Consider the following 11516-nt stretch of genomic DNA (forward strand, 5'->3'; position numbering starts at 1 on the left):
AATTATGACAACGCAAAGAGGTACTGCCAACTCTAATGCTTCTAGGACTTCTTAACTGTTTTCAGCAGTGTCTGATATCCCAGGTGCCACCAATGCCTCAGGACCACCCACCATGGAAGAGAGGGGGAGCAGGACCTGGCTGCTTTACAGCTTGCTTCCTGTGGTGGCACTGCTTTTGCTGCTTGCCTGTTTCTGCCTGGTCTGTTTCCTGAAAAGGCACCAAGGTGGGTTGCAATTTCCCTCTGACCTCATGTGCCACACATTTGGGGTTTGTTTTCCAGGGCTGATGGATTTTTAGCTGGTTAGTATTTTCTTTCTGGATAATGATTCCTGGGGAACTACTGGTTGCCAGTGGAAAACTATATGCGTGAATTTTGTCTTGGTCTAGGCATTGCAAGGCACACTCACCACAACCCTAGGCTAGCATTGCTGGAAATTTCTCATTCTATACACATCAATCTTAGGTGTGAACAAGAAAGCATTCTCCTAAGCTTTAACCACATTGAAAGGCTGGTTGAAACAATCTCTTGAACCAACTTGTTATTTTTTTTGAGCCATTTTCCACAGCTATTACACATAATTCCAATGATACCCACCCTTACCTAAATAAAGTATCATTGTCCCCAGCAGGAATGTATTTGTGCTTTCTATTGCTATTATAAACACATGCTTGAATCCAGTTTTTACTCAGTAGCATTGCATTTGAGAACGTGGAGTTGCCTATAATGAGAGAGCTGTGGTATTTTGAAAAGGGTTGCTTTTTCCTTTTGAAACCGTGTCTTCATTGTCACCATTGAACAGTAAAACTCAACAAAAGAGACATGCTGATCTGGTGCATCTATAGTTTCTATTTCCTTGTTCTTTTCCATGTCCCTCCCTTTCTATAATAGGAGCACAGTGTAGCTCTAAAGTGGGTAGGACAAAGCATCCCGTGTTTGACGCCACAAGAGAAACCTTTGTCTGGGTGGAAGTGCTCCTAGATCCCAGAGCATTTTTGTAGTTCTCAGACATTCCACTGCAAACCCACCTCTGTATCTGTAACTACACAGCACAAGAAACTGGTCCCCATAAGTTCATAAAAACATCTTAATGCAAAATGCATTTAGTACAAATTCAAAAGTCCCTATAGTCTATCACAGTCTCAACAATGTTTAGAAGTCCAAAACTCAAAGTTTCTTGTGAGATTCATGCAATCTCTTAACTATAATTCTCTGTGAAATCAAATTTAAAAACAAATCACTTGCAGCATGCAATGGCATGAGATATACATTACCATCCCCAAAAGCAGGTAAGGAATCACAGTGAGGAAATACTGGATCAAAGCAAGACTGAAAACCTACTGGGCAAACTCCACACTCTGCATCTCCATGTCTGATGTTAAAATATTCTTCAGATCTCCAACTCTGGTCAGCTTTGTTGACTGTAACACACTTTTTTCCTCTTGGGCGGCTGCTACTCTGTGTTAGCAGCTTTCCTCGGCAACTGTCCCATGACTCTGGCATCTCTAATGTCTTGAGTTCTCCTAGGCAGTCCAGGCTTCAACTTCACAGCTTCATACAAAGGCCTCGCTAGGCCTCCATTCAGGGATGCTCTTGACACATGTGTTGCCTCAATGGCTTTTTTAAGAATTTTTTTTTGGTGCAGAGGCAAATTCTGTAACCCATTTTGCCAAGTTTTGCTGCTTACTGGTACCAGAACATGAGACTCTCCCTCACCCCATTCAATTATATCACCACCAACTTTCATTTCTTCACTGCCTTTGCTTCACTGTCCTGAAACTTGCTCTGTAGACCAGTTTGGCCTCAAAACTCAGAGATCTGCCATTGCAGTTCTGGAATTAAAGGCGTGCACCACCACACCAATCTCTAAACAAGTTAACAAGTTGGAAATTTAGCTGTACAAAGGCAAAAGCAGCCATGTTCTTCATCAAAATATTACAAGAACAATCTCTAGGAAACATACTAAAATTCTCCTCTGTAACCTCTTGAAGGAGCCCTTCACAGTTCATCAATTCACAGTCAGCTCCACTGTCTTCCATGTTCCTACTAGTATGGTCCATTAGGCAGTCCTTAAAATATCCACTCTTTCCCTAACCCAAAGTACCAAAGTCCAAATTCCTCCAAACCAGAACATGGTCTGACCTATCATAGCAATACCCCAGTCCCTGATACCAGCTCCTGTCTTAGGGATTGTATTGCTGTGAAGAGACACCATGGCCATGAACTCTTATAAAGAAAATATTTAATTGTGGTGGCTCACTTTACAGTTTCAGAGGTTCAGTTCTTTATCATGCTAGGGAGCATGGTGGCATGCATGAAGATATATTATGGGAGTAGTGGCTGAGAGTCCTCTGTCTTGCAGGCAACAGGAAGTTGACTGAGACACTTGGCAGTATTCTAAGCATAGGAAACCTTAAAGCCCCCCCCCCCTGCTACACACACAGAATGACACAGTTTCTCTAACAAGGCCATATGTACTCCAGCAAAGCCACACTTCCTAATAGTGTCACTTCTGTGAGATTATGGGGCCAATTACAATCAGACAGTCACAATACATATCCCATCGAGTCTATTAGTATTGTTCATATACATATATAGCTGTGGAGATTCACGGGGGTATGAAAACCTATCAGAAACTACACCCCTAAAAGAACTAGCTCTTGCTCAGTTAGCACCCATCTTCTGTCATCAGACTGAAGGTTGCAGGGCTCCTGAACTGGGATTCTGGCTGACTTAATCTTACAAAGGTCTGCGGAAGAAATCAAAGATATTGTGAGTTACTTGATACAATGGCATAACCATGGCCAGAAGACAGTTTTCCTCAGTCTGCCCCAACCTCTGGCTTTCGCAGTCTTTCTTCAATGTTACCTGAGTCTTGGAGGAGGAGTATGATATAGCTGTCTCATATATCACAGAGATGACAGCAGCACTTTTAACATTGAGTATACAATGACTCCCAACCGTCTGAAACTGTTCTTTACTAGATCCTACTCCTTTCTCTTGGATGTGAAGACTGTTGTGTGATGCAAGGAGTGAGGGGAGGAAAGCGGGCATGTGCATTCTCACAGACTGAAATGTGTGTGGTACATGCTAACCAACATAGTTAGGAGGCAAAACTAACAATATGATTGCTGGCGTGCAATGGGGTGGGCATAATGGGATAGTTTGCTTTGCTTTCTTAACACTGTTTGATATCTTTTTTCTTTTCCTTCTCTCAATCTTTCAGGGAAAGGAAAGAAGAATTCTGACTCAGCAGGAAAGGAAATTAACCTGGTATGTTTGAAGTATCTATTAAGACAAATACATTTTCTATTATACATATGTATTTTTTTCAGTAAGTTTATATGGCATTAACACACACACTCCAGATTTTTCACAGTCATGATTGCCTGCATAATACTTGAATAATACAAGGCGCATATACAACTTGGTGTGGAGTGGGAGGGACTCACATGGTAGTCAACAACTGATGCAGAGTGGGAGCCAATTTTCAGTGTGGTCATTGTAAATAAACCCTCACCTACACTATTGCAAACTACCAAAATGAAATTCATTGCTGGGAAATCTATAAAAATTGAAAGGGAACAAGTTGGGAAGAGAAAGGCGATTGGGACGATTGGGAAGGGGATAAAAGAGACCAATGGAGGTTGAATGTGAACAAATCTATTGTGTGTGTGTATATACATGCATACATATATGTATATATATAGTTACTATATGGCAATGAAACATAAAAATATAACAAAGCTGAAAAGTCCAAAGTTATGATCTTATTTCAAAATAGTCCTTCTAAGGCAGTGGTTCTCAACCTTCCTAATGCTGCGACCCTTTAAAATAGTTCTTCATGTTGCAGTGACCCCCAACCATAAACTTGCTTCCATTACTACTTCATAACTATAATTTTACCAATGTTTTGAATCAGGATGTCAATATTTTTGGAGACAGAGGTCTGCCAAAGGGCTCATGACCTACAGATTGAGAATCGCTGTTCTAAGGGAATAAATGTGATTATATAGGAAAGTCCACTGAGTCATAATATACTTAAAAGGGTGAGGCTTTTGGAAAGTGAATTATAAATCAGCATGCTTATTTTAAAAGAGCCTTACAACAGCTAAGTGGAATAAGTATGTAAGGCGAGATGGCTAGCTCTGTCTAACACCCTTTATTGTCTCTGGCCATCACATTGTATTGCACCTGCCTTGTGATATCCCCTGCCTTCATAGAGTGTCACAGGAGGACTTCAGGGGCAAAGAACCATGCTCGTGCTAACAGAGTTTTCTGTGAAAATGACCCATCCAGTGAAGAGAGCCAAGTCGACCGAGCTGACAGCCTACTAAAGACTGGAAAGGATAGCGGGGACCTTGGTAGACATACAGAGAATTCACAGTTCTTTATCCATTCACTTGACAATCGTCAGTGTCCCATATGTAGGTTCACTTTGTGTGGGGGCATCTCCATCCTAGCCAACCCACGCTCGACTCTTTCAGACCTCCAGCCATAGTGCTATTTCCAAGCGCTCACCTCATAGGAAAATTGTAGCGGATCGGCAGTTACTGCCTCATTTCTCAAGTTAGGAGGAAGCATATTTTTAGAGCAGAGCTTTCCCTAGCAGATATAAGAGAAATCCTTCTGCAAATGTCACAGTGAGATGTTCCAAGCACCATAGGAATATAAATAGTCAAAAGATCAAGAACCTGAGAACTTTTAGGGAGAGCATAACTTGACTGACAAAATGGAGATTTTTAAAAAGTCAGAATAGAGCCCAGGAAAATGGTCAGGTGGGTATAGCACTCTGCAAGCTTGAGAAATGGGTTTGGATCTCCAGCACTTACGTCAAATCTGGGTGTGGTCGCATACAGTTTGAAACCAAGTGGTGGGGAGGATGTGAAAACAGGTTGAATTGGGTTCATTGGCCACCCAGCCTAGTTGAAAGCCTAGTTGAAGTAGAGCTTCAGTGAGAACACCTTTCTCAATAAGTAAGGTAGATGGGAATAGAGGAAGAAACCTAACATTGACCTCTGACCTCTACATGCACTTACGTGGGTGAGTGCACCTTACCTACAAACATACAGACCCACCCCACCCCTCCCATGTCTGAAATTATTAACACATGGCCTTAATATTAACACATCACCATTTTTACCGTTCGCACTTTTTGTATAGTCGGGAGCAGCTACCAATAACTGAAAAGAGGGAGAAAATAGCAGGATTCATTTTAGTTTCCACAACCCCCCTCACCTAGCTCACACCATTTAGGTCTCTGGTACTATTTGAAAGTATGACTATTTTCTTATGATAGAAATAGCAACTAGAATAATATTTTAGAATTTAATAGAAACTTTATTCTTTTAAAATTGGCTTTCATTTTCCAATTTAGTTCTCCGATCATAATGTGTCTTAGATAACCCATGACGCTTCCTGTTCCTGCTCTTCTCAGGAGGTCTCAGGTCTTTCTGCCTTGGGCTTAATCTTTTGATGTTCTATGCTCCACATGCCGATGTGTTATGGACTGCCTAAAGTTTTTATAGGATTAGTTTTCTTTTCCATGAATTGGACTGTGATTTTTTTCCATTGAAAGATCATTGTGTGTATGTGTGTGACCTCAAATGGCCCATAATACAACATAAAACAATTGCTTGGGAACTTCAAATGTTTGGCCTTAGGGGCTCAGTGGTAAATGCCTGCCTAACATTCATAAGGACCTGGTTATAAAAAACAAAGCAAAACAAACAAACACAACACTCAAAATCTAACCAGCCCTTTCATCTTTTGATAATACAATGCTTACTGAAAATGTAGATATTAAGTAGCTTGCATGAAGAACAATAGACCGTCTCTTTCAATGTGCATGACATCATGTAGCCTTTTCCTCACAGTCTAATAATGAATATGTTTTGTCACGTCCTTACGTGGTGTATCTCTTCTCTCTCATAGGTTGATATTGCAGTGAGTCCCAGGGAAAATTCCCAAACACTGCCCTCAGAAACTGCCATTTATGATAATGATCCCTGGTCAAGTGGGCAGGAAAGTTCTGAATCCACAACTAATTCACAATCGGAGGGAAACAAACAGGGCATTGTGTATGCTTCCCTGAAACATTCGATTATGGGAAGGAATCCAAGACAGTCAAGCAACATGCAAGAGGCACCCACAGAGTATGCGTCCGTTTGTAGGAGAAGTAAAACCTTGCAATGATGCATGGCATGGCGGGCTTGTGAATATCATTGTCTGGACCTCCAGTGTCAAATAACCTTCTTCAACCTGGGATTTTCACATTCAGATGGTTCGTGCTGGGGCTGTGTCTTAAAGATCCATGGAATACTTAGTTAAAATTTCTCCTAAAAACTCTGAAGGAGTTTTGTACAAGAGCCTTGAAGAATAGACTTTTCTCTGGAAAAACTCATAGCACAAATTGCAGCATAATAGAATGTTTAAATCTGACCATGCCTTACCCAACATGTGAATTTAATATTTCCCTTGGAACTATCAGAGCGACTTACAGTGAAGAAAGAAGTGTGTTATTTGGGTCAGCTCACTACACATTCTAGAAAATGAATGGCCCAATTTGACTAACTAATCATAAATACCGTAATGATTGTATGTTCTCAACCAATCTTCCACGATAAGACAATTTTCCATGTCAATTTATAGCTCATGTTTTATTTTTCTAATATAAAGAAAAATTATCTTGCACTCAATTCAGAAAATGATTAGAAAGGATAATTGGTGCAATACAGACACAGAATATGCCAGATAGATGTGGAGGGGGGTTGTATATTTTCAGCACTAAGGTAATGAGATGTTTATCTCTACCCTGTTAGATTGAGAAACTCAGGGAGTAAAGAATTCATCATTGAATAGTAAGTACATTTGTAACCAATGCAGAAGTGTTTGGATCAAGTAATGTATGTAAATGTGATGCTATGCTGCCGAACTAAGGCACATATGAACACATAAACAAGAGTCATGAACAAGATCAGGTATTATAAGGCAAATCAACACTGAACGTTTAAACCACCTTGTGCTTTAACTGAGAGCAAACTCGAAGGATGGTTCATGAAAGGAAAGAGTCTGGAATAGTTAGTTGACCAGTAGGGGCTGACGTACTTTCATTAATGTCTGTTTCTTGCTTCTTACACAGTGAATCAGGATGAATCACATGTAATGAAGTATGTCATATGGAGATCACTCAGGTTTAAATTCTGACTTTGTAGCTGCTTGAGAGGCTATATTTTCAAGTTTTTTGAATTTCCAGATTTATAGAGTCTAATTGTTTAAAACACAGATCATAATTTTACTCATTAGCTTGAGGCTTGAGTTCTCAGATTCTGAAACTGAATAGCGTCACCATTTTAGTATACAGTGGATGGCAAGAGCTAGAAGCCACTGGAACAAACACGTGAGCTGCTGAATGAGTGAATGTGGTCTATGTAATTGTGCATGTGTGTGTGTGTCCTGTGTCCATACTTGCTAACGTGCAAATGCAAGATGTGACTTACAGAAACAAGACAAGGGAAACCAATCAGATTGCCATCCTATTTTTAGTTTGCTTAGGAGGTACAAAGCACTAGAACAAATTGGTCATTAAAGAAAATAAGGTGAGAAGCGGTGACAATAGGAATGTGATTAGAGAATGTATTCATAAACACAACAAAGGGGCTTCACTGCAAAACCCTCCTCACCGAGTGAGTGCTCACATCGGGTTTCGGTTCCCTGGATCCGGAACAGCAGACACTGTTTTCAGATAATGTTGCAACCAACCATAGGTAAGTTGGGTGCTTTTGTGGGCATTTATGCAAAAAAAATGCCTTAGAATAGCTGCTTTAGCTACTCATCTTCAAAATAGAAACAGGAAGTATGGGGGATGAGCACGGCACCCTGTCCCTCTTATCAGATCAACATGGGAGTTGAGCAAGTCTATCAGAATTGTCTCCAACTTTAAAAGCAAAATTCTATTTTGTTTAAAACAATCCTTTAAAAATGTTGTGTGTGTCTGTAATCTGTGTATGCATGTGTGTACGTGGTGTATGTGTATTGTGGCGTATGCACACGGGTGTGTAGGAGCCAGAAGAGGACGTCAGGTGCACTTTTCTATAGTTCTCCATTCTACCCTTAGGGAAAGGTCTCACTGGACCTGGAGCTAAGCTAGCAGACAGCAAGCACTGTGAGGGATCCTGTGTCTCTGTCCCCCAGATTGTTAGGGTTATATTTGCTCATGTTGGGTTTTTTTTACATGGGTGTGGGGATTTCAAACTCAAGCCTCCAAGCCTGCAGAGCAAGCACTCTTACTTGCTGAGCCCTCTCCTACACCCCCTGTTTAAAATATTCTTAGCCAGGCAATGGTGGTGCATGCTTTTAATCCCAGCACTTGGGATGCAGAGGTAGGCAGATTTCAGTGAGTTTGAGGTCTGCCTCCTTTACAAAGCAAGTTCCAGGACAGCTCAAGCTGTGACGCAGAGAAACCCTGTCTCAAAAAACTAAAAAAAAAAAAATAAAAAAATAAAAAAATTAAAGTTCTTATTGTATTTTACAATAAAAGATGAAAGACACTGTTAGAGACTTCACCTCTATAAATGGTTGATTACGTTTATGCTTGTACCATGCTTGTCAAATATCACATATCACTTATGCTCTTATTCCTACTTAGTAAATGCATATATTTCCTCAAATAAATCTGCTCTAGGATTATTTCCATGTTTATTTAAATCACAGATGGTGGATAATTTAATGATTTCCATGAACTTTAAGACTGTTGATTGTTCACAGCAAGAAAGTAAAATTGTTAAAATTTACCTGAAATTGAATAAATGGCAAACTTACAAGCCATTAAAACACCGAAGCAGAAGACCCCCTTCTCAGCAATCAACTTCCAATAGCTCAGCTGGCTGGAACAGCCAGTGTAAGTCCCTTCCCTATCAATGAGGGACATCGATGACACCAGTCTTGTGCAGGGCTTACACAAACAACCCCAACAGCTGTTGTGAGTCCACAGGTACAACACTCCCGGCATGTGTAGAGACCAGCATTTTACAACACTCCTTTCCGAATCCTAGCTTGAACGTTCCTTCCCCTCCCTCTTCCTTCACCTTTCTTGAGCATTGGAGGGGTACTACAGAGGTCACATTGATAGATCGCTCAACAGACTCTTATTTTTGACCCTTTGACCAGCTGTCAGTCTCTGTGTTGATCACACCCACCACCTTAAGAAGCTCCTCTGCCCAGGGCTGAGAAAGGGCCAGATCTACTGGTAGAAAACTTCCTTGGCCAGCTGACAATTTACTGAGTATTTCCTCTCTTTCTGTTTTTCTTTTATTGAAAATAGGTTTTTTTCATGCAATATATTCTGATTGCTGTTCCCCCTTCCCCAATGCCTCCAAGATCCTTCCCATTTCTCCTCCCTTCCAGATACACACCGGTTCTGTGCTTAGAAAACAAACAGGCATTTAAAGAATAATAAGAAAATAACACAAACCCAACAAATCAAAGCAGGACAAAACAAATAGAAGAAAAAGCACAGGAAATACAGATAGATGCAATGAAATGCATGTTCACACACATAGTAATCCCATGAAAACATAGAACCAGAAGTCATAATATAAACACAAAGGACCTGTAAGGTTAAAAAAATGCTCTAACAAAACCTTATGAGACACGGAGCCTCCAAAGAGTCCATTGAGTTCATTTTGTGTTGTCTACCTATTGCTGAACATGGGGACTGCCCTTAAGAATAGTTTGTATATCTAGTAAGATTATGTTGCGGAAAATTAATTTTCCATTTGTGAGTGGTTATCAGTTGGAGACAGCTTCTGGGTTAAAGGTGGGGCTTGTGTCTCATCTGGTATAGACCTGTGCAAGCCCTGCGCATGTTGCCCCAGTCTCTGATTTCATATATGTGTCTGTCCTGCTCTGTCTAGAAGGTCTTGCTTTCTTGGTGTTCTTCTTTCCCTCTGGCCCTTACATTCTTTTTGCATCCTATTATGTAGGGTGTTATGGAGACATCACAGGACTGAATGTTTCAAGGTCTCTCGCTCTACATATGTCTGGCTGTGGGTCTGTATACTTAGACCCATTGGCAACACAAAATGAACTCAATGATATTTTTGTAGATGTTTTGTCTCATATTGTTTTGCTTGCAGTTTTTTCCTTACTAGTATTTTGCTCGTAAATTATAGTTTATGATTTTGTGTTTTTAATGGATTTTGTTTGTGTTTGTGAATTGTGTGTGTTTCTTGGGAATTTTCTTTCAAAAAATCTTTACTCTGCTGTGTTTTCTAAAGAGATAAAGAAAGAGTGTGGAGTTGAAGGGGGACGGAAGATCTGGGAGGAGCTGGGGGAGGGCAAATCATATTCAGAACATATGAAAAAAAATTTTCAATAAAACCATTTAAAAAATTAAAGTAATTAAAACTTTTCATCAGAACAAATATTAACAAGAAAGCACAGAAGTTTTCCATGTGGTTTCTGCAGTGTGCACAGCTGACCTCCATCTCATCCTTCGGGAGGAAACTATTGGTTCAAAGAGAACCAATGCTGAGATGTCATTACCAACCACAGTTTCTAGTGTGCCTTAGGATTGGTTCTTGGTATTCTTGTTTCTATGGAGTTCAGACTTGTAGAATGACCTGTACCCATAATTCTTGTGACATGAAGAATAACTTTATAGAACTGTATGTGACCTGTAGCCATCATCAGGGTGACATGAAGAATAACTTTATAGAATTTACCCTCCCATACACTGTGTTCCGCCTATCTAACCCTTCTGTCCTCTTAACTCCTGGAAACTGTGTAATCTGTGTATTGTGCCTGTAGCTTTGCCCTTTCCAGAACAGTCGGAGTCACATCTTATGTGTCTTTTTCATATTGGCTTCTTAGATGCGGTAACATGTTAGTTCCTTCATGTTTTTTTCACATAGCTTATTTCTGTTTAATGATATTTTATTGCTTGAACAACTTATAGTTGATTCATTCTCCTTCTGAAGGAAATCTTGGTTGCTTCCAAGTTTTGGTAATTTCAACATGTTATAAACATTCATACAGAAGTCTTTGGGTAGGAATGAATTCTTATTTTATTTGGATAAAATCCGAAGAAGATGATCGTAGGCCTGAGGTTGTGTTTACTTTTGTAATAGCTACTACAATGACTGTACCATTTTATGCTTCCACCAATTTTCTAGCTAACATTTGATGCCCTGTTTTGGAATTTCATCATTCTAGTGTTTGGCTATAATATATCATGGTTGTTTAAATTTTAAATTTCATAGTGGCATTTGTTCCTTATTATCTTTATAGGCTTATTTTTCTTCTCTGGATCTTCTATGGTGAGGTATGTGTTCAAATGTCTCATCCCAATGTACAATTCATCTTCTTAATTTCATGCTAATCATTGAATTTATTTGTTTTGACGACTGCCATATTAGACTGCAGACTTAAAAGTTATTTAATATATATGGCTGTATTGCTTGCATATGTGTATATGCACACAAACTGTCTTGTGCTTTCAAAATCCAGAAAATGACA

The 11516-nt window shown here is 39.8% G+C and overlaps 1 protein-coding gene across 3 annotated transcripts in view; it reads left to right on the forward strand.

Annotated features, from left to right (window-relative positions):
* Positions 1-11252, forward strand: part of Btla (B and T lymphocyte associated) — a 30237-nt gene extending 18985 nt beyond the window's left edge. The window contains exons 4-6 of one of the 3 annotated variants that reach the window (XM_075963640.1): positions 66-224; positions 3226-3272; positions 5934-11252. In XM_075963640.1, the coding sequence (XP_075819755.1) occupies positions 66-224; positions 3226-3272; positions 5934-6194 (467 nt within the window). In that variant the 3' untranslated portion in view covers positions 6195-11252. The remainder of the gene's footprint in view (positions 1-65; positions 225-3225; positions 3273-5933) is intronic. The other 2 variants (XM_075963646.1, XM_075963651.1) reach the window with 2 other exon arrangements.
* Positions 11253-11516: the final 264 nt, after the last annotated feature.

The sequence above is a fragment of the Microtus pennsylvanicus genome, chromosome 1, assembly GCF_037038515.1.
Source record: "Microtus pennsylvanicus isolate mMicPen1 chromosome 1, mMicPen1.hap1, whole genome shotgun sequence".
NCBI classification, from domain to species: Eukaryota; Metazoa; Chordata; class Mammalia; order Rodentia; family Cricetidae; genus Microtus; species Microtus pennsylvanicus.